Source organism: Gopherus evgoodei, chromosome 6 (genome assembly GCF_007399415.2).
Source record: "Gopherus evgoodei ecotype Sinaloan lineage chromosome 6, rGopEvg1_v1.p, whole genome shotgun sequence".
Taxonomy (NCBI): Eukaryota; Metazoa; Chordata; order Testudines; family Testudinidae; genus Gopherus; species Gopherus evgoodei.
In genome coordinates, this window is record NC_044327.1 from 111,082,540 (window position 1) to 111,106,819 (window position 24,280).

At 38.9% G+C, this 24,280-nt stretch overlaps 1 protein-coding gene across 1 annotated transcript in view; it reads left to right on the forward strand.

Annotated features, from left to right (window-relative positions):
• The window catches only part of LMBRD2 (LMBR1 domain containing 2), a 39,262-nt gene extending 19,198 nt beyond the window's left edge, over positions 1–20,064 (forward strand). The window contains exons 9-18 of the mRNA XM_030566162.1: positions 3,980–4,163; positions 5,035–5,216; positions 6,247–6,380; positions 6,626–6,731; positions 11,050–11,147; positions 12,175–12,278; positions 13,354–13,400; positions 14,835–14,940; positions 16,814–16,949; positions 19,860–20,064. Coding sequence (XP_030422022.1) covers positions 3,980–4,163; positions 5,035–5,216; positions 6,247–6,380; positions 6,626–6,731; positions 11,050–11,147; positions 12,175–12,278; positions 13,354–13,400; positions 14,835–14,940; positions 16,814–16,949; positions 19,860–19,920 — 1,158 coding nt within the window. The 3' untranslated portion in view covers positions 19,921–20,064. The remainder of the gene's footprint in view (positions 1–3,979; positions 4,164–5,034; positions 5,217–6,246; positions 6,381–6,625; positions 6,732–11,049; positions 11,148–12,174; positions 12,279–13,353; positions 13,401–14,834; positions 14,941–16,813; positions 16,950–19,859) is intronic.
• The last annotated feature ends 4,216 nt before the right edge of the window (positions 20,065–24,280 follow it).

Here is a 24,280-nt window from a genome sequence, read left to right on the forward strand (position 1 = left end):
CCCGCCGGGATTCATGAAGTCTTACACTGGCATCACCAAAGAAAGGTTCAACTACTAGCTCAGCAAGATGACAGTTGAATGTACTTTTGGTAGATTAAAGTGTCGCTAGTGCTGTTTACTCACAAGCTTGGGTATTAGTGAGCCAAAATACCCATCATTATAGCTGCATGTTGTTGTGTACTGCATGATATCTGAGAGACAAAGGAAAAAAAGTCTGTCAGAAGGGTGGAGGGGTGAGGTGGACTGGTTGTCTGCTGAATTTGAGCAGCCAGACACAAAAGCTATTAGAAGTGCCAACCATGGAGTGATATGCTCAGGGAGGCTTTACAAGACTATTTTAGCAGTCAGCTACAGCAGTGTTACGTGATGCTTTTATGAACTAGTGTGCCTTTGTGTATATGGTGAGTTACTGACTCCCATTATGAATTCTGTAATGCAGCAATTATGCTTGGTGGAAGTTAACAAATATATTGAGTTTCCGAAAATAGAGTCTTATGTGCGAAGAACAGGAAACAAAATTAAAGTGCAAAAACACATGGTAAAGACATTTAAGCAGCACTGTAACAGGGTAACCAGGACTGTAAAAATCCAAATAAACAATAAACATTTACATTTTCGTATTAAAATTATATGTTTGTCATGTTATGAAATATGTAGTGCATTGTGACTGATCTTGTGGTTTTCACAGGTTGGTATATGTATAGTTATGATTCTCCTTGTATTTTCTCTGGCACAGAGTGGTAGCAGTAAGGGTTCATACCATGCTGCATTCTGTTATGATGTGTGTGGAGGGTAGGGGAGGGGTGTGTGTGAAGTAGTGACCATGGATTAGAAAGGCTGCTTAGTCAAGGGTCTTTGGACATGTAGGTTTATAATGCTCTGCAACATCTGAGTGACCTTAGAAAACCCTTGATGTCGTGGTGCACTTCTCAGTGCACCTTTCTGACCCTTTGCCACTCTTGAAAGAACTGATCTCTTCATTCTTGGTCCTTTTTCCATGGTTATGGCCATATGGTCCCTTCATGGCCATATGAACCCCTTTGTCATAGAGAACTGGGAGATCTCACAGAACATATCCTCCTAGTCCACTTCTTTCTCCTCTTGATAAGGTCAGATGTTCAGTGGGTGTGGAGTGGGCCCCTCTCAAGCCAGCACACCAGAAGCTGCTGATTTAAAACAGGTACCTTTAAAATTTACAGTCACAACAGAAAGGGAAGGATAAGTCTCAAAATTCCCTTATATTATTCCTCTAAATACCTTTGGAAAGAAATGCCAATTGTCACTGTAGCTTTGGAGTGCCTCTTTACAGCACCGCTCTGCAGGTCAAACCATGGTGAGCAGGCCCTGGCCTACCATGAAAGGAGGGTGTACTGTTGCATAGAAACTTTAGATGCTGGGTGCTCCCGGTATTACTATAGGGAAAGTGTGGTGAATATTGCGAATATCTTTACAGGCAGTGGTGATTTTGGCTGATATCTCCCTCCTGGGAGTGACAAATACACAGAGAAACTAGCTTCTACTAGTGTTCTGAAGCCAGCCCAGCCCCATATGCTACTAGCCTATTTACTGTAATGATGGCAGTGGAACTCATCGCAGAATGGTTCGGGAAAGAGTCCTATTGTGGGGGATGAAACAAGAAACAACAATACCTTGAAATGTCTGGGAGAATATTCTAGAATATTTCCATGAAAGTTTCATCAAGATGGCTCAAGAGGATAAAAGGGACATTCTTGTTCAGATAAATAAAGTATTCCATGTGGTCCTCTGTCTAGCCCAACAAACCAAATAATGGAAATGTGGACACCACCTCTGCCTTGTTCTTTTACCTCTAGCTGAGCACAGGACAATGATTGGATGTGGATTGTGTATTTAGATTATAATGCTACTTTTTAAAAAAATTATTCTCTAGCATTTTACTTTGTAACACATTACAAGTAAGCAATCAAAATTCAATGCATTTGTTCTTGTAGATTGGATGGACACAGTTTTTAAATGGGGAAGAAGGGCAGGTGGGCAGCCAAGGGAGGAAGGGGGATGAGATTTTGTGAAACGCACAGATACATTATTTCTTGTTAGAATTTTTTTATGTTTATGCTTACCAGGGCTCACCTGCAGTCACCAGGTCGGACTGGCTTGAGTTCAGTGGGGTTTGATAGCTCCTGATTCACAGCATGGTTTCAGTCCCCCACCTCATCACTGCCACCATCCCTCTGTCTTGCCATGTGCTTCAGGGCTCTCTGCCACAAAGTGTCTAGTCATAGGCAGGAGGCTAGTGGGCTCCCTTCCAGGTATAGCATGTTGTTCATCATCGAAGAAGCAGGTCTGTGGGGTGGTACCAGATTTGTTGTTTGCATCCCTTGTCTTCTGGTATGTGGGCTGAAGTTCCTTCACTTTCCCATGACGACATCTTCCATCTATGTTCTGCCCCGTTTCAGCATCTCCTGTGCAATCTGCACATAGGTGTATATATATTTCTTCGGCTGTTCCTTAGCTATGCTTGCACAGTCTCTTCTCACATGCTGAGATGCTCCATGACTTCTTTCCTGCTTCAGGCAGGAATGCATCTGGTAGTTTATATGTGTCATTGGGGCCAGCATGGTCAGATGCCTGCGAAGGTGAGCTAGTGGATGTGCTCATTAAGCTAGTCAATCAGGAAAAGGCATTTCAAAAAGACTAGGGGCTTTAAAGGGGCAGATGTGGCTTCCGGTCTCCGTGACCTTGGGCAGTGGAGTTCAAAATTGTGACCGGATTGGCCACTGTTGCAGCAGTAGGGGCATCGTGGGACAACTGCTGGAGGATTATTAGGTTCAGCACAGTTGATGCAATATCTGCACTCACCGTGCCTTGACCTAAATAGGTCAGCCATGCCTCTGCACTGCTCTGGGAGGTGATGTTGTTGTGTTGCTGTAATGGGGTGCATATGGTTGCAGGAGACCTTGGGAGTCCGAGGACTTACAACACAATTTGTTCCTCGGAACTGCATTCCAAGTCGAAACATTGTAAGTCGAAACCGCTTTCCCATAGGAATCAGTGGTATGAAGGTGGGATTGGTTCCTGAACCAAGGCTTGATACACTATTTTCCCCACAATAACCCAGTTTTTTGTACTAAATGAATTTAGTGCAACTAGATGACTAATGTTGCAATATCAATGTATTTACTGTACGCTGTATTTTGTAAACAGCATTCAAATAAACATATAAACTTACATACCCTGCTCAGAATGCCGGTAACACAAGGTTAGAAAGCCAGGGAGAAAGGTATACATGCTAAGCCTCGGCCAATACTGTTCAAGCTTTCTGATTGGCTGAGCCCAGGATCAGGAGCCAATCAAAAACAAGCAACTCTACCCAGCAACAAGCTACCCTGCTGCCTTGAAACCAATCAGAAAGAACCCCTTCCAGCTCCATACCAGTATAACGCAACCAGGAAGTGATTTCAAGTGAACTTTATGCAAATGGAGAATCGTAAGGGTGAAACTGCTGTTGTAGGGGCAAAACAGACGGTCAATAGAAAAGCGTCGTAAGTGGTGTTCAGTGTAAGTCGTGTGTTGTAAGTCCGAGGACTTCCTGTATAAGAGTAGAGACATGCACAACTAGGTCAATGCAAGTTGACTTAGGTCAACTTAACTTTTTAGTGTAGATGAGACCTCAGTTTCTTATCTGCCCTCCAGCGAGCCTTTTCCACACCCAACAGACAGACCTGGTCAAAACAACACCCGTTGGAACTCTCTCCCACATGGTCCTAGTTTCTGGGCAGACTCTGTTAGGCCTTGTTTTAGGTGTGACCTCTTAACTGTCTCTTACATTCACACCCATTTAGCTCCAAATTGGTTTTAACTCAGTCCTTAACACAGTTTAACTCAGCCCAAAATACACCTATATGACATTGTGAGCAGTCAGTGTGGAGTTTTAACAGTTTTCTCCCATTTCTTGGAGCGAGTGTTCTGTAACTGAAACTGTGGGGTTTGTTTACTGTAGGTAATTTATTCAGTTCAGAGACACCGTCGTACGCAGGTGCAGTGGCGAATTCTTTTAGAACAAGCATTCTACTTGGAGGATGTGGCGAAAAATGAAACCAGTGCAACTCGTCAGTTTGTTCATACTTTTCAGTTCCAAGAATCTGAAAACAGAATTACCCGATATTTCTACACACCAACTGTTGGTACGTTTTGTCATACAAATGTTGAGTATCTAAATGACTATAACTCATGCTTTCCTGTAGAGCATGGCATCTTTTCTCCTACGTGAGTGATATTCTTGTATAGAAGTAGTAGGCAAATATACATCCCCCTTGTGCTCACATGATGGAATAGATACACCATTGCCTCCAGTTGCCAAAAAAGTTATATTTCTGATGATAAACTTAATTAGTAGGCAAACTAAGAGCACTTATATACTATATAATGGCCACCTCCATAGAGATTCCTAAAGCTTTTTCCTGGACATTACAGAAAGAAAAACAAGTTGCAACATTATGAAGCAATACATCTGGAAAAGTATCCAGCAATAGCTCATCCCGTGCAGGTCATCCTGCCTTCTGTAACCCGTAACACCGTAGAGAGGGGTGCCTTCAGCTCTGCAGGCCTTTTAAGTGTTCCCAATACCATTGCTGTGACTCTTCCACCATTCCCTCATAGAAGAATTGAGGGTATGGGGAAGAAAATGTTGTTTTCTCGCTGTACCAGACACTTGAAGCCCCTTCCCCATTCTGTTCCTTCTTTAGGAGATGCCTTCTTGTAATCCAGCTTCCATTTCCAGTTTATCAGGGAACTGACCCACTACAGAATGATGCACTGTAAACCTGGCAAATCCCAGTAACATGAATTTAATAACGTAACCTATTCTCTAGGTCCCTGAGCTGTAGAGAGAGAGGTAAAAATCCCATACGATTCTTTTCAGCTACCCATCTCAGTTGGCACCATGCCTCAACAATGCTGTTTTGAGAATTTCCATCTCTTCCTATTTCTTATATAAATTGTATTAATCTGCTATTTGTTATTGTGTTTGTTTTTAGTTTTGGGTTTTTTTTCCAGAATGGTACTGGGAATGTCTCCTTCGGCCATGGTTTTGCAGAATTCTTGCTGTTGTTTTGGCCACATTCTCTGTAATTGTTGTGTGGTCAGAGTGCACATTTTTCAGCACTAAACCAGTTCTGTCCTTGTTTGCTGTCTTCATACAACTGGCAGAAAGAACGTACAACTATATGTGCATAGAGGTCAGTTTGGAATGTTCATTTAACAATCTTATTGTACAGATTTTAGTTCCTGCAGTAATGAGAGAGACTAAATGTAATAAATTTAACCCTTGTAATCTATTAGCTATGAAAAATTAACCTCTGACTACTGAACTACACAAGCTCTCTAAGCTACACAAGTACTAAGGCTAATTTTGTGGCAGTCTCCTCTCTTCCGTGCACCACTCTATTACAAACGGTGGAGTCTGACCCAATTCAGTCATCTGTAGGAACATAAAAATGGAGTAACTTGGTCTAGTTATGTAGACATGGGTTGTTGTCATGGTAAATGGAACTCCTCATTCTCTTTATCTTCTGGGCTAGTTTTTTTTTTTTTCCTTCAAGGTTCTCATACATGCAATATTTGCTCTGAATATACCAACCTGCCACCAAACGGCAAGTCTGTAGTCTTAAGAGCTGTGAATGGTTTAAGAGACACATACCTTATAAGAACAGAGCCCAACATTTGCAGTATGGTGTCAAAACTACAGGAACTTTAAAAAGCCTGTTTTATTATTAGACTGTCCTGTATAAGTCAAGGAAGAGCTCCTAAGCTAGTTTACTATTCATCCCTTTCTCTGTTCAGCTCGTCACCATTGTCTAATTGTAGTTAGACCCAGTTTAATTGGAAGAACATCAGTAAATGCAGCCTATAACATGCTTTATTTTACACTGGAAATAGGGAAGGAGGGTAGCACTATTAAATCCTTCTTAGCTGTTTAAAAATACACTTCATACTTTTGCAACTTAGAGGAGCTAACGTGTTTTTGTTTTTCAAAAATATGATTTCACTGCTGTATTTATTTAAGTACATCTTGTATGCAGTACATTGACAGCACTGTATATAGCCCTATATAGGCTAAATTTATGCATTAGTTCTATTATAATTCCATGACACAAAAGAAATACATAATTTTGCCCTGAAGGCTTTTGTTGCTGAAGTCTAGTATTGCAGCAGTTATTTTGATATAAATTTGAAATAAATAGTAAAAATTGAATATTTTGTTTCTAGATGGCTTGCTTTCTTACCATCTTCTTCTTAAGTATCTGTGTTTACTCAACTGTCTTCAGGATTCGTGTATTTAATTATTATTATTTAGCTTCGCACCATCAGACTGATGCATACAGTCTCCTTTTCAGTGGCATGTGAGTACACCATATATTTTGTGTGTGTGTGTGTGTGTAATATAGTTTCTGGGACTGCCTTTTAAATGAATTTTAAATCTGTAGTGTTTCAGATATAACCCTTGATGATTAGATAGGTGCAGCTTATTCAGCATTTCATCTTTTAAAAGCCACCTCTATATCTAGTTGTGATATTATTATTCTTTACATTTTATTTTATTAAGGGGGAAATTGCTTAAAAGCTGCTAACTATTAAATTTATACAGGTTATTCTGCCGTTTAACTCCTCCTCTGTGTCTGAATTTCTTGGGTTTGACTCACATGGATTCATCAATCTCTCACAAAAACACTCAGGCAACTGCATATACATCAGTAAGTATAGAGAGCATTTCTCTTAATGCAATATGGCTGAACAGTCTGAAAAACATTAATTATGAAATTAAATGTTTACTGTAAAAACATAGTTTTTCATCTTATTGCTTACTCAGTATTAAGCAGGATAGAATTAATTACTCCTGAGGGAATTCTGTGCACAATATTTTAAAACTCTGCATATTTTATTTGTCAGTATATATGGAGACACTCTGCAGTCTTACCTTCCTCCCCACCCCCCCAACATGGATTTGGTGGAGAGGCTGCACCCAACCCTGACACAGTGCAAGAGCTGGGCCTCCCCAGAAACACTCCAGGGCCCTACTCTGCACTACGCACACCAAGATTCTTGCCTTCATTCCCAGCCCTGGCCCCCGATTTTGGTATGAGGCAGGCAGGCTCAGCCCAGCAGAATCAGTGTGTAGAGGGGCTTAGGGTGGGGGGATCCAGGTATGGCATAAGAGGGTTCTGTGTGGGGCAATCTGATTGTGTGCAGTTTGGTAGGGGTTCCGGGTGCGTGGGGAATCTGAATGCACAAGGATTCATTGGGGGTTTCTGGGTGCAGGAGGAATGGGACTTTGCAGGAGGTTCCATTGCAGTTACATAAGAACATAAGAATAGGTATACTGGATCAGACCAAAGGTCCATCCAGCCCAGTATCCTGTCTCCCGACAGTGGTCAATGCCAGATGTCCCAGCGGGAGTGAACCTAACACGTAATGATCAAGTGATCTCTTTCCTGCCATCCATCTCCACCCTCTGACAAACAGAGGCTAGGGACACCATTCCTTACCCATTCTGGCTAATAGCCATTAATTGACTTAACTGCCATGAATTGACCCAGTTCTCTTTTAAACCCTGTTTTAGTCCTGGCTTTCACAACCTCCTCAGGCAAGGAGTTCCACAGGTTGACTGTGCGCTGTGTGAAGAAGAACTTCCTTTTATTTGTTTTAAACCTCTTGCCCATTAATTTCATTTGGTGGCCCCTAGTTCTTATATTATGGGAACAAGTAAATAACTTTTCCTTATTCACTTTCTCCACACTCATTATTTTATATACCTCTATCATATCCCCCCCTTTAGTCTCCTCTTTTCTAAGCTGAAAAGCCCTAGCTGCTTTAATCTCTCCTCCTATGGAACCCATTCCAAACCCCTAATCAGTTTAATTGCCCTTCTCTGAACTTTTTCTAATGCCAGTATATGTTTTTTGAGATGAGGAGACCACATCTGTATGCAGTATACAAGATGTGGGTTTACCATGGATGTATATAACGGCAATAAGATATTCTCTATCCCCTTTTTAATGATTCTTAACATCCTGTGTGCTTTTTTGACTGCCTCTGCACACTGCGTGGACGTCTTCAGAGAACTATCTAGGATGACTCCAAGATCTCTTTCCTGATTAGTTGTAGCTAAATTAGCCCCCATCATATTGTATGTATAGTTGGTGTTGTTTTTTCCAGTGTGCATTACTTTACATTTACAAGTTGGTTGGGGTTCAGTGGCGGGGAGGGGTCTGGGTATGTGTGGCGTCTTGGGGTGGCCTGGGTGCTGGGGGAGTGGGGCTTGGTGGGTTGGGGCTCTGGGGACAGTGGGGTGGGGATCTGGGTACAGATGGCTCCTCAGGATGGTTCAGGGGCAGGCGGTACCCTGCAGTGATTTACTTTTCTACCAACTTCTCTAGGCGCCCCAAATGACACAACCAAACTGCTCAGGAGAGGCATATGACCACTTTTGCAACTTCCCTGTCAGAAGTCATTTTTCTGTGGGGAAGCAAAGAAATCCGTGGGGGACTTGAATTCTGTGCACATGCAGTGACACAGAATTCCCCCAGGAGTAATAGAAACTGTTTTCCAGTCTTATTCATTTGGCAAGGTCAAGATACTCATTGTCCCTTCTAATCATTATCACTGGCAGGCTTGTACTCAATTTCACTCTCTGAACAGTGTGTGTTGTGCTGAGCTAAATGAGTACAACTTGTAACTTCTAAGTCATATTTGTTGTTGCACATGGACTCCAAATGTGTACATATCAGTAGCAAACATTAGTGGTTTAACATTGATAGAATTATCATTATGGTGGTGGATTATAATCTTGTGGTCGTAGTTTATTGATTTAGGTTTAAGACAATATTTCTAACCATGGCTGTATGTGCTCTAAAATAATGACTCCTACGCTAAATACAGTTAAATTTCAGCTGCATTAAAATCAGTTCCACAGGAGCTCAGCCAGCCAGTGATCTCCCTACCCTCAGCTTCACCAGAGACTTTATCACACAGATGTTTTCTTTTATAATTTGTTTTTGCACCATACCCAGAAAGTAGGGCTATGTACCAATCACAATTAACTCGCACAATTAACTCAAAAAAATTAACTGTGATTAAAAAAATTAATCACGATTAATCGACTGTTAAACAATAATACCAATTGAAATTTATTCAATATTTTTGAATGTTTTTCTACATTTTTTAATGGATTGATTTCTATTACAACACAGAATAAAAAGTGTACAGTGCACACTTTATATTATCTTTATTACAAATATTTGCACTGTAAAAATGATAAAAGAAATATTTTTCAATTCACCTCATACAAGTACTGTAGTGCAATCTCTATCCTGAAAATAATTTACAAATGTAAATTTTTTTTGTTGTTACATAACTGCACTCAAAAACAAAACTGTAAAACATCAGAGCCTACAAGTCCACTCAATCCTACATCTTGTTCGCTGTGAACAAACTTTATTGTCTTAGCTAACATTTACGGGAGATACTGCTGCCTGTTTCTTATTTACAATGTCACCTGAAATTGAGAACAAGCATTTGCATGGCACTTTTGTAGCTGGCTTTGCAAGGTATTTGTGTGCCCCTTCATGCTTCAACCATCATTCTGGAGGACATGCTTCCATGCTAATGATGCTCATTACAAAAAAAAAAAAAATAGTGCATTAATTAAATTTGTGACTGAACTCCTTGAGGGGAGAATTGTATGTCTCCTGTTCTGTTTTACTTGCATTCTGCCACGTATTTCATGTTATAGCCATCTCGGATGATGACCCAGCACATTTTCGTTTTAAGAACACTATTGCAGCAGATTTGACAAAATGCAAAGAAGGTATCAATGTGAGATTTCTAAAAAATAGCTACAACACTCGAGCCAAGGTTTAACAATCTGAAGTACCTTTCAAAATCTGAGGGGGACAAGATGTGGAGCATGCTTTCAGAAGTCTTAAAAGAGCAACATTCCGACGCAGAAACTACAGAACCCGAACCACCAAAAAAGAAAATCAAGCTTCTGCTTGTGGCATCTGACTCAGATGATGAAAATGAACATGTGTCGGTCCGCTGTATTTTGGATTGTTGTTGAGCAGAATCCATCATCAGCATGTATACATATCCTCTGGAATGGTGATTGAAGCATCAAGGGACATGTGAATGTTTAGCACATCTGGCACTTAAATATCTTGCGACGCCTGCTGCAACAGTGCCATGAGAATGCCTGTTCTCACTTTCACGTGACATTTTAAACAAGAAGTGGACAGCATTATCTCCTGCTTGTAATCAAACTTGTTTGAGCGATTTGGCTGAAATAGGACTGACTGGACATGTAGGCTCTAAAGTTTTACACTGTTTTATTTCTGAATGCAGTTTTTTTTTTGTACATAATTCTACATTTTTAAGTTCAACTTTCATGATAAAGAGATTGCACTCAGTACTCGTATTAGGTGGAAATGAAATATACTATTTCTTTTTACAGTGCAAATATTTGTATTAAAAGTAATATAAAGAGAGCATTGTACACTTTGTATTCTGTGTTGTAATTGAAATCAATATATTTGAAAATGTAGAAAATATCCAAAAATATTTACATAAATAGTATTCTATTACTGTTTAATAGTGCGATTAATCGCAGTTTAATTTTTTAATCGCTTGACAGCCCTAGCAGAAAGTCATAAAATTTGGACTCTTTTTGGGGCAGAGATGGGGAGAGTGAAAGTTCCAGGATCTTGGAGACCTCAGAAACCACCCTCTCTTTTATAATTAGCAGGATCCAGCTCAAGTGCCCCCTGCTGACTGCAGCTTTGGCAGTATGACACAGGGAGAGAGACAGTACTGTTAATTATTGATAACTCACTTTTCACTTGTCAACATTCATTAAATAGATATGTATAAAGACACAGATATTCATATTTAGAGAATGGATAACTTATTGTATTGTAACTGGGCCCTATAGGTGAGACAGTGGTCAATTCTAGACAGAAACAAAAAGAATGAGTGCAACTGTCTTGTCTTTGTACTAATCAACACTTTTCTTTTCAGATAATGGGCTCCATGAGAGTGTTGTCTTTCATTGCAGATGGGTTTTATATATATTATCCCATGCTGGTTGTCATTCTCTGTATTGCCACTTACTTCAGGTGAGTAATTGTCAAATCTGTAATCCTTTGCATTTATTATTTACTTAGCACTGATTTCAAAATATAAGATACTCCTCCCCACCCCCAGCTGCAACTTCATGTTAACTCAAACTATTGAAGATGAGATTGTAGGTCAGTTTAGCATTTTACAATCTGCAGCTTTTAGATAGCAATATATTTTTTTAAATGCCTAAAAAGCTGAATTATTCAGTAAAATGTTGAAACGTTCACCAGAGCTCAGCAGTCTGAAAGTGCAAAAGTTAATTAAAAAGTTTTTCACACCATGCATAAACTGTTAAATCTACTTAAAAACAAGCAGATTCTCTCTCTGAGCAAAGAACAACAGTTGTCACCTTGGAGAGAGCGCAAAGATGGTTTCAGGCCTCCTGATTCCAGGGTCAGACCAGTCTATCATAAAAGTTAGAGCAGCCTTCTTATCTGGGTGCCCATGACTCCATGAGGCTGGTTAGCAGCCAGGGGTCACTGGTATAAGGATACCCGGGACATGACTCCTGCACTTAAAGCCAGAAGTGAGTTTACATAGGCTACTCTATAGTAACTCATCCTCATGACTTGTCATCTACGCAGAGGGGAATCCTTAATGTTTTTACAGTGGTATCGAAGATCTTGACACAACAGTTACAATTTTAGTATTTGTGAGATTACTGCAAGCAGGTACATTTCTTGTTTTAAGTTATTTGCAATAGTGATAGGAGGGAACACTTCTAATAAATTGTAAGCGTGCTTCCATTTTGCTGTATTTCTGATTTAACATCATTGAAAGGACTTTTATGGGCTGATGTGTGCCGTTCCTTCACAATCTGGGTCTAAGTACCTCCTTAAGTGTTCTAAATTTTAAGCTTGCTTACTCAGCAAAATAAATGATGTCCTTTTTAAAATGTAGATTGCCAATACGGTAAGCTCTTCTCCCTGCATTTTGGGGATAGCTAACTGCATGCTACAGCACAGTTTGTCTCAGCTGATTTTTATGAATTAAAACTGTTCTGTTATCCTTTGTTTTTACCAGCTTAGGAACTCGTTGTTTGAATCTGCTGGGGTTCCAGCAGTTCATGGGAGACAATGAAATGACCTCTGACTTTATTGATGAAGGAAAGGAGTTAATCAGAAGAGGTAATATGGGTCCAAAAAATGTATCTAAAATGTTGTGATAAAACTGAATATTGTTTATGGCTTTTTAGTACTTAGTCCCAAAATCTAAAATTGCAAAGATCACTTTATAAACTAAATGTCCTATTGGTCTAAATCCCTCACCTCTCTCAGTTTGCGCACTATAGGGCTTCATCAGTATGTGAAAGAGAGTCTAAGGAAACCTTTGATGCTGCAGAAACCAGTGTTTGTGATTCAGTAGGCAGTAGTCTTCTCTTGGAATCAGTACTGAACTAATGCCCCAACTTGGTGGTAAGGGGTAGTGTAGAAGTGAAGTTTTTCACATGAGATCACAATCTGAGATACCCTTTGAGGTATTTCAGGGCCATTGTGATTCTTAATTAATTAAGATTTATAAAGCTGAAATCCACAGCTGGAAGGTGCTGTAGTAATGTCTCATCATCAGTTTTTAATAAGTTATGTAAAGACTCTGTACATCAATCATAAAATATAAGATGAAGTTACTTGTACTCAATTTTTATTGGAAAGGTGCATGCACCACTACCCTTAAGCAATTATGGCACCATGCATTTTACAGAGAATCTCTTTTGAAAGGATTCTTAAACATTCCATCATTAAGTTTACAGAGCTGAATATTGTCGTTGTCCTATTAGTTCATTTTTATAACTGCCAGACCTTCAAACAAAAACAGAACCCTTGTGTATTTTAGGTAACATTTTAGTTTCTCTTTGACAGAGATCCTTCCATCTGGCACATCATTATAATTTTAGAATTGTTCATTCTTCTTCCCTGTCCCGTCTGTTGATCTGCCATGTTGTTAAATATTGGGAAAGTTCATATTAAGCTTCATTCAAATTTATCAAAAGTAGGGAAGTAGTTAATTTAAAACGTCAATGTTTTTCCTCAGGTAGCCCCTTCTTCATGAAAAATGTATTGGTTTTGATTAAATTTAATCCCTTAAAGAGTATTGGTAAGAATTTTATTCCAGTGCCTTTTTTAATCCTTGCTGCTTTAACTGTTTATAATCACTGATGGTTTTTATTACTCTTTAGTTAAATAAAAATCTTTCCTTTTCTAGAGAAAAGAAAACGGCAAAGGCAGGAAGAAGGTGAAAATAGAAGAAGGGTATGAGAATATTTTAGAAAGTATTATACTAATTTTCTGTGTACTGTATGTTGGTATGTATTACAACTTTCCTTTAGGATCTTGGTTTTCATTCCATTATAACACTGGTGTGGAATTTGGCATCTAAAGTCATAATCTCAGAAGAAATATGTTTATCCACTTCCAGTCTATTCATTATTGAAGTCTACAGGAAATTAATTATTACCCTGGTATGCTTTTCAAGCTCAAAACTATATAACGTCCTTTTTAAAATTCAAAATGAATTAAAAATAGAATCTGGTTTATTGCAAATCTTCATCGCTTAATTTTACATGTTTTCTTCATGTGTATATGTGTTACATTGTCACTGCACTTAAATTGACATGAAACATTTTGGTCTTACCAGACCATTTTCAATTAATGGTTCAGAAAGGTTGGGTGGTTTTTATTCTGCAGACTTGAACTGAAGATCGTGCTCTGTTGTAAATTGTTATATTGTCTTCAATAGAATTATGCCAGTTTACACCTGCTCAGGATCTGGAACCACTATCTGAATTTGAGTCATATTGAATGTAATTAAATAGTTTCCAATCGGTTTTAATAGAAATTTAATCAGATCCTGCCTCTCTCTTACATAAACCAGGGGTTCTCAAACTTCATTGCACCGCAACCCCCTTCTGAGAACAAAAATACTACACAACCCCAGAAGGGGGGAAACCAAAGCCCCAACGGCTTCAGCCCCAGGCAGTGGGCCTGTTACCTGAGCCCTACCACCCAGGGCTGAAATCCTCAGGCATCAGCTTCAGCCCTGGCCGGTGGGGCTCATGCTTTGGCATGGGGCTCAGGCTTCTGCTTTATCTCCAGAAAGTCTAATGCCAATCCTGGCAACCCCATTAAAACAGGGTCACAACCCACTTTGAGGTCACAACCCACAGTTTTGAGAACCGCTGATGTAAACTCGAATATGAAAATATTAAAATGACGAGAACTTTTACTGTAAGCATCCTATGACTGTGGCTTTTGTATTATCCTACCAACAGGTGGAGGAAGGAACCAAAAAGTAACATCTCATATCTACTGCATAGACTATAGAGATATTGAGCATACTTTGTACAAATAGATGTAATACATAATTAGTATAACTATTATACTTACTTTTAAAAAACTATTGGGGGGGAACACTTGCTAATAAAATATATTTTGGAATGAAAGGGTACATATTTATTAAAATTTTGTCAATTGAAGACGGCACAGACACACAGTCTCACAGCGTGTACTCAGTAACACCTAATGTATAAACACCTATGTTACTGCTCCTCTAGTTTGTGTGAGGATGAATATCCCAAGGTAATGGTTTGTAGAATTTAGGAGGATTCCAGATATGATCCAAGTAAGTAACTTTGTTCATATAGCTGATGGGGTGTATTTTTGTTTGTTTGTTTGTTTTTGGGTCAGGAATGGAAAGAGCGATATGGAAACAGCCGAGAAGATTCCACTAGAAATAGAAATGTTCACCCAGACCAAAAAGAATCTAGTTTCTCAGAGACCAATGCAAGCAGACGTAAGTAATACACTTTTTTCTATGCTTTCTTAAAACCTTCACTAGCATAATTATAAAAGTAACAATTTATTTTCTGCTTATCTGAGCATGCTGAGTTCTCCTTCTTGTGTCATGAAGCCATGCTGTTCACTCCAGGAGGGACAGTAGGTCTTCACGGTGCTGGCAAACTTTTTGACACTTCCTCTCTCCACTCCATGGGGGAGGTTCTGAGACTAGTCATAGATTCCTCAGTCAGTTATTGGACTCTCTGATTTGACCTGTAGTCCTTATGATTTGAGCAGTTGTTCTCAGCTGTGGGATTGAGAACAAAGGGCTTATCTACACATATGGCTAAATCAGCACTGCTGCGATCGATGCAATAGTGTTGATTTGACCCGCTAAGTCGATGGAAGAGCACTTTCCCGTCGACATCTGTATGCAAGCTCCTTGAGAAGCATAAGATAAATCAGCGGGAGAGCATCTTCCGTCAACACAGTGTGGTATAGACACTGCTGTAAGTCGACCTAAGTTATGTCGACTTCAGTTACATAACTGAAATAGTGTAACTTAGGTTGACTTACAGCTTTAGTGTAGACCAGCCCAAAGTGGATTGTTTTTTACTGTGTTCTGATAGGTAGGGATGCTTGCAATTTTTTACAGAGTCGAAGATTTTAAAACCTCTAACCCTTCTAGTTGCCCAGATAATCTTTCAAATGTATGGTGTCACAGTAATTAGACTTACGGAATATTTATTCAATAACGAATATATAACCCATTATACAAACTCATAGTTTACATTTTTTTATAATATGTGAAATTACCAGTTGTGTTTCTTGAGAGAAAATAGTAAAATATTGTTCAAATTTTCAATGTGCAGGTAATTAGTTTTTATGCTTACTGGAGAGTTTTACACATCCTTTTTTTTTTTTTTTTCACTTGTACATATTTCTGAATTTCTGCATGTTTTACCGTTTACCCAGGAGCTTCTCAGAGCTGAACACAAATAATGTTATGTTAATTCATGAAACAGAAAATACAGCTGACCCAACAATGCAGTGAAACTGGGTGTGCACAAAGTGGTGGTATATCAATAAAGTAAATATATTGAGTGGAGAGGAATAATTTCCCCATGTAACTATTTTCAGTTATAGTAATCTTACGTGTAGCTATAATAGGTACAAATTTTGAGGAAGAAATGTGGTGGGTTATCATTTTTTTTTTCCTCCCACCTGGAAATCCAATATTCATAGTGATTAACTGAAATTATTTTAATGACACCCAAATAATATGCAATATTCCAATATTATAACGGGAGGTGCACCAACTGGTGTTGTCAAGACTGCAGAACAGTTTGCCTTTTAACACTTGTTCCCAGTCATTCATAACTTTTTGAAACTTTGGCTTTTGGGTTGTGTTTTGTTTTTTTTCCTGGCATGATCTTTGCCCAAATGTTTGGTTTGGTTTGGATTTGATTTGGCATTTGTTTTAAGAAACATAGTTTCAACCAATATTATCTAACCACTTTTGAATCATGGTGCGGGAGGAATATAGTTTTTCAGTTACAAAAGCTCATAATTTTAAACTCTGTGTCAAAATAGATCTAATTGAAAAATGCCTTGGAGTTTTTTGGTGAAACGGGATAGATTTGGCAAAGTGTTGGCCCTTTTGAAAAATTACAGGCTGTACATGCAGAGTTAGTGCATTTTTCACAGGGGTACTGGTTGGAGCTGTGAGCATCCAACTAGGATTAGCCAAATATTCAATGTGCATATTCTGTTTGTTAGAGAGAGAACAGTTATAAGACATAGGATTTTAAGATGTTTAATGATATTTGCTTATTCTATACTTTTTAAATTTTATTTATTTATTTATTTATTTATTTTTAAATATTCAGCTGTGTCTAAGTATACCAGGTCAAATGGCAGGACCGAAAGGGATAGAATAGAACTCCTCCAAGATGCGGAACCTTTGGATTTTAATGCGGATTCAGTTAGTGATGATTCTCTTGATCATCCTCTTGACTCAGGAAGGTGAGGAATTTTCAGTTTTATCTAAATGAAGTGTTTGCACTTATTATTCCTTTGATCCATGGCAACTATACCCAGTTCACAGGCATGTCATTGATAAACAGAATTCAGAATCTCCCCTAGTGTTTGTGTCTCAAGATGACTAGCGCAGTGTTTGAAACCACTTGAAAGTGCTGGTGATTCCCTCTCTGTCTCCCAGATGCTTAGTGGGTAAAAGTTATTTATTTCAGTCAATATTTTGACGTATACGTAAAATAAATATATTGGATACATGTGAAAAATATATTTCATAGAGGCAAAAGTGAAGGAGTCTGCTTCTGTGAAATCCTGTAAAGAATTAAGGACATTGCATGGGCTGACTGTGGCTCAGCTGATTGTTTCCCGCATTGCTGGTGATCTGTAATTCACAGATGGTGAAGCAAAAAAGGATAACTAATTGTGTCTGGAGAAAATCAACAAGCAGAAGTGAAAAATATGTATACATGTAGCCATGCATTTTTACTGTTCATCATAGTTACTAAGTTAATGTATATCAACTTTGCATAAATTCACATGAGGAGAAATTCTGGCATTATTGAAGTCAATGGCAAAACTCCCATTTTTTCAGGTTAGGATTTCATCCATGGGTACCTAACTATAATCTTGTAAGTTACTAAATTTGTTTACAACCCTGTGACCAAAATTTTCAAAACTGTGTCCACACATTGCTTGAAGACACAGGACAAAATTTTCAAAACTCTCATAATGTGTAAGTGTGCTGTTCAGTAGTAACTAATTAACTTGTGCTCTCTAATCCAGTGGTTCTCAACACAGCCCCCTGGGGGTCTGCAAGCCCTTTCAAGGCAGCTGCAGGACCCCCCAGCTGAAGCCCCGGTTCCTGAGGCCCCCCTGCAGGGCTGAATCCGGGAGGTGCAGGGCTGAATCCTGAAGCCCCGAGCCCTGGTGCTCCCTGTGGGGCAGAAGCCCTGAGCCCATGAGCAGAGTTGGGGACATGGAGGGCATTGCCCCTCCCCCCCCAACTGCAGTGCAAGAGCATGGCAGTGCCAGGGGGCACCTCCACACCTCCTTTCCCACCTCCTACCCCATCCCCTGGCCAGGTCAGAGGTGGGAAGCCGGAGGCAGGCAGTGCGGGGCAGCTGCGGCTCTGGCTGGTGCCATGGAGCAGGTAACGGCAGCGTTCCCTCCTCTCCTTCTGGTGCCCTAAGTTATTGCTGCTCCTCAGCTCCAGGCCCCGTTTGCTCCTGCAGAGGCAGCTGGTAAGAGCCCCCTGGGTGGGGAGACCTGACTCCATGGTTGGCAGACCCCTCGGGAAACAGGGACCGCAGGGGAGTCCTCCCAGCACACAGCCCCTAGCACCCCTCTCCCTGTACCCTGAGCTACCCCCTTGCCTTCACACACTCCTAGTACCTTTCTCCCTGCACCCACAGCCACCCCCTGTATGCACAATCCCAGCTACCCCTTCCCTGCACCTTGAGCTATCCCCTGTCTGCACACAACCCCTCCCTGTACCCTAAGCTGTTTTCAGACTTTTTGAGCTAAGTCCCCCACCTTTTTAGTTATAATTTTTGTTTGTGCTCCTCCCCTCCCCCCAATGCAGACAGGCTGGGTGGCCTGCTAAGGTGAGTCAGGGGTTGGAGGTGGTACTCCCTTGGGCCCCATCATATGGCTTTATCTCTAGCCCCGCTGGCCCCTTCCCACCCAAAACAGAAGTCAAACTACACCTATGCCCAAGGACCCTGCCTCGAGGGCTCCCCTCCCTTATTGGGCCCTGGAGTTTTTATATCATGTCAGGGTGGGCCTCAGAGAGAAAAAGGTTGAGAACCTCTGTTCTAACCCATGCATCATATAATTTACACACACGTAATTCTTGCACTTGTCAAATAAACACAGGACATTATATAATGCATTATTTCTGCTGGTTTAATGTGTGTTTTCACTTACTTGCTAAACCTGTAAAATTCAGTAATTTTCAATGAGTCTAGCAGCCAGAATGAACTAGACTCTAACACACTTGTTTTAAACCTTAACCAATTCTGTCTAAGCAGTAAAAAAATTTTCTCACAGCAGTGTAAATCAGGAGTAATTCCATTGAAACCACACTAGTTAAAACCAATGTCAGGGTAGAACCAAGCCCTATGTCTTTTCCATGGCAACAGTTTAAAGTATCTTAAAAATTGTAGAATGGTGCTAGAAGGGCAGGTCCCTGCTTTGGGTCTGGTCAGAATTATTACAGAGAGAAAAACACAGTTGTGATGATATTTTGAATATATTTGTGTTTTTAAGTCTTCATATATTTGGCTACCAATTTGGGGAAACGTATTCTTTTTCCCTCAAAAGCTGCTATTCACCTTTTAATGGTGTTGGGTGGTGCTATTTCACTGGATATCGTGTAGACTTTTTTGCTGCCCATCCAACCTGAAAACTTTCAGATACCAATAGAAGTGGTTTTTTTTCCTTACAATTTAACAAAAATATAATATAGTCTTTGGTTTGTTCATGGCTAATGAGAAAGGTAGTTTAGAAAAAAGACCTCCTCAAGTATGTTTAAATATTCTCTTGGTCACATGATATTTAAAAGATTAAATTTCAGATAGCTAACTGCCATGTGTAAAATTCTTGTGCAGGAGTTTGTTAGATTACTAGAATTTCAATTTTAGTGTAATTTTATTGTACAGATTTTAATGCCTTTATTTTATTATATATAAGTGAATAAAGCACATTGGGATCATTCAGGATGAAAATTACTCTAAATGTGAGTTATTCTGCAGTTTAGATATTTCATGTGGCAAAATGGGCAGAATAGATTTCTTTTTAATAGACACTAGATGTGACGTTGCTTCTGTATGTTACTGATGTTTTCTTTCTTTCCTCTTCTGTGTGTTCTTATACTATTTCTTTATGAATGTCCTACAGGTATCAACCTGGTGGAAGGTATTTATCAATGTCACGAAGCCGAATATTTGATGATGTCTAATCCCTTCATAGCTTATGAAAACTTAATAGAAATCAAAGTCTACTACTCATTATTTGAAAAACACTGTAACATTTCTGAACCAAAAAAGACCTTTTTCTTTAATAAAAAAATTGTGGAAAATAAAGGAACAATAATAGTTAGAAATGCACCTTGTATAATAACTTACTTACCATGGGCTAGAGAATACAGCTGTACCCCAATAAACGCAGTCCTTGGGAGCTAAAAAATCTCACCGCCTTATAGGCGAGACTGCATTATATCAGGTTTGGTCCGGCTCCCCCGGCGGGGATTTAAAGGGCCCAGTGCTCCAGCTGCTGCAAGGAGTCCCGGTCCCTTTAAATCACCACCGGAGCTCTGGCAGCGGGGCTCGGGCAGGGATTTAAAGGGCCTGGGGCTTCCCGCAGTGGCCAGAGCCTCCGGCTCTTTAAATCACCTCCCGAGCCCTGTTGCCAGAGCCCTGGCAGGCAGCAAGGCTCGGGCAGTGATTTAAAGGGCAAGGAGCTCCACACGAATTCAGATATAACGCAGTAAAGCAGTGGGGCTCGTGGCCCTTTAAAGGGCCAGGGGCTCCCCGCTGCTTTACCGCATTATATCCAAATTCGTGTTATATTGGGTCACTTTTGATTGGGGTAGAGATGTATTTGTATTAACAGGCATTGTTACACAGGGAGGGGTGGGTTTTGTTTTTGTTTTGTTCTTGGGGAGGCAATAAAATTTTAAAAACCCTCATTTAGTTAGCTAAAGGTGAACAGAGACTAAATTTTATACATGCAAATAGGGCTCAGATTGAACTAATTTAAGGTTTTGGGATGGATTTTTTTGTTGCTTTTGTTTTTAGTTTTGGAAGGAATGTTTTTTTTAAAAAGATGCTCTTAGAAATATAATGTAGTTTTTAGTCATCCTAAGTGAAAAGTTAAATGAAGTACTGTATTACACACTGTTATTAAACACCTTGTGATTTGAATTTTGCGCCTGAACCAGAGTCCACTGAAGTGAAAAGTCTTCCATTGACTTCAGTGGCCTTTGCATCAGGCCCTTTGTGAGTAGAAGGGATCAAATGGCAATTCTGTATACATGCGCTAGCATAAAATGTGGAAGGTTTACACATCAGTCATAGGATTTGGAATTTTTTCTCTTTCAATATTATATACAGTTAAATGGTAGCATGTATAATTAAGATTAAATATAAACATAACTATTTTTGCTATCACTGTCATTCAAGCATGTGTGCTATGACAGGAATGCATCTGGTGACTGTTTAAGAAGACTTTTTACAGTAGTAGCAGTTGAAAATCTTGGTGTAAGAGAAATTTTAATGTGAAATTTATCAGTTTTAAATTACAATGTTACAGTTTTTCACAAACGTCTAGCACAGTGTAAAACTCTTGGAGCTTTCCATTTGAAGACGTGAACTACGTAGCATGCATCATTATTGCTAAATGCTTTTGACATCCCAACGGCACTGCATAAGATATCTGTGTTTTTAAGGTACCTATATTTTGCAATGAGTAGGCTCTTCATTGCAAGAAGAAGTTCTTATTCATGCAAATAAACACCATAAAAAATGCCAGTGAATAACAGTGCAAAAATGCTGTCATGCGAATGGTTTTTTTGGGGAAACTTAAATTTTGCTTTGTTTGCAATTTTCAGCCAAAGTTAGGTTATCAGTTGACATTTTTTAATCATTTAGAAGTTTTCTCATTGCAAAATTATGGTGAAAGCTGAAGCATTAGATCTCATAGCTATTTTTCTTTTTCATACTTGAAAGATACGCAACTCCTAAAACATCTAGAAATGGGATTACACTGAAAAATAGGTTTTCATGGATGAGGTATTCCATTTAGTAACGGTCTGTTTTGTAAAATCTATGTTAATGTGATTCTAACCTGCTTTAATGAATAATAATTCAGAAGTTGAGAAAATAATGCTACTTGTAGTGTATTCTCTGCTTATTTACAATGATTTGAGTAACTATTTTGAAGGATAGTGAAATTCTAGTCCACTTCTATAGAATCCATTACATAAATAAATAGACATATAATAGCAGATTAACTCTGAATCCTTTCTTTAGATACATGTACTGTTCCTACTGAAATCAGTGGGAACCTCATTTGCTTCCAAGCGCATAAATTATTTCTTAAAAATGGGCCTGGGAGAATTTTTTTCAAAAAGTGTTCTGGAGTTTTGGGAGTTCCTGCTCCTATATGTGTGGTTTTGTTTTTTTTAACTTTAGAACTCCAGGTCTTGTGTTCCCTAGAAGACTGGTGCTGTCATTAGTTCTTCAATGATCAAAGACTAAAGCTGAACAATTGAGAGTAAAGAATTTTTTTATTGTCGGTCTTTATGTTAACACCTGTTTAACTCCAATAACAAACATTTTAGAGAAAAGATCTTTATTAAATTCTCTCTATCCCTCCTCTTCAATCAAAGTATGATTACTGTAAATACACAGGCTCTTTGGCACATTCTCCTCCTCCTTTAAGTCTTCCAGGAAAACCATGTGAGACTAGATTTGGCATTCCTGTTTTTAAAACAATGATACCTAAAGACCTGAAGGCTTGTTTTTAAACTTCATAAAGAAGCCCTCCCCCTTCCCCAAAAGCACAAGCTCTTCATTAATGCATTACAAGTCACATTGAAGGAGATCTATTCTTAGTTCCACTGCTGTTAAGGAGAGAGAGAGAATAAACTTCATAGAAGGAATACTGGATACTCATGAAGAGCCTGATCCAGATGTCATTGTGCAAGTAGAACCTAGCCCTAATGAGAGCTGCTCTTGCTATCATTTAAGTCAATGGAAGTTTTCTTTGACTTCAGTGGGAGCATGGTCAGACCCTTATAATAAGAACATTAACTAGACCCCATGTCTGGATTCCCACTGATAATTTTCAAGGTGGAGCATAAGCACTTAGCCAGGTGACTCTATTGTTAATGGGACTCCAGTGACTAAAACATAAACCCCAACGTGGAATTTTAACCCCCTAACTGTGGTGGGAATTTCTTAGGTTTTGTTGTCTACTCCAGGTTATGGTGCAATGAACTGATTGTCTAGGGATTGTCCATAAAGCATAGGAGTAGTTGCATCACTGATAGGATGTTTTGTATTAAAATGTTGCTTTCAGAGTTTCCCTAGGTTTTGATTGTTAGCTAGATGATTGGGGTGAGATTCTGATACCACTGAAGATAATGGCAAAACTCACATTGACTTTTAAAACCAATAGTTGGATTTTAAATAAACATTCTTGTACTAATTAATTTACAATCTGTTCGAAAAAAAATCCTGTATGATTTCCTGTGAATGTAAACCTGGAAGATTTATCAGTATTACCATTTTGTGAGAGGACACAATTGTGTAAGTACATACTGTTTACTGATAGAGTAATTTATTTTACTTGGTAAATCTCAAAAATATGTACATATTATGTTCCTGTGCCACTAACACTCAAAATTAGAAAGTCTAAAAATAATTGCATTGTAAACTGTACTGTGATTTGGGAGTCTGAACAATAACATGTATTTATGCTGCCACTACATAAACATACTTATATGCAACTAAAGAGTACGTAAATCATATTTTCTTATAAACTAAAATATCACTATATTAAATTACAAGTAATACACGCTTCCTATCTTGCATCATGTTTTTCACACTGTTTGATTTTATAATTGTGAAATATGCCAAAAAAGTGGCAAGTTAAATAAAAACTGTTTGGATGCTGTCATGTCAGTGATATCCTAGAAAACCCATGCAAATTTTGAATAATTTTTAAAAAAAATCAGAATGCACAACATAACTGCACTAATAATCCAGAAATGTTGTGTTGTTTTTTTTTAAAGTCCTGATTAGAGAAACTGTTACACCTAATTAAACTCAATGTCTTTGCTAACTTGCAAATCTGTGTTATCAGATGTTTAAAAATGTGTGTAGAAATAATTACACTCTGAAGTGAGTTCTGTGCACTTTACTTATATTGGGTCTGGCCTGTAGCATTCAAATGTAGGGAATCATTTAACAATTTGGCGAGGAACTATAGAACTTTGTTTTTACTGTATATTAATACTAATATATAATGTTGGAGCTGGGAAGCATATTATCCCTGAGGTACGATCTTGAAGTGCTAAGGAAAAAGTCCTTTTGAAACAAACCTTATACTGCTGTAATTCACACTACTGAAGAATGCTTAATGTCTCCTGCATTTGTATTTAATCAAATAGACATGTAAATGTAAGTAGCTATGATTACAGTAATAAGAGGACTGGAGAAAAGCTGCTGTTTTTTTCACTATGTTCTTACTATTGCAAAACATGGCCCTAACAATTGTTTGTACAATTGAAGGTGTAATAATTGTGTTTTTTCTAC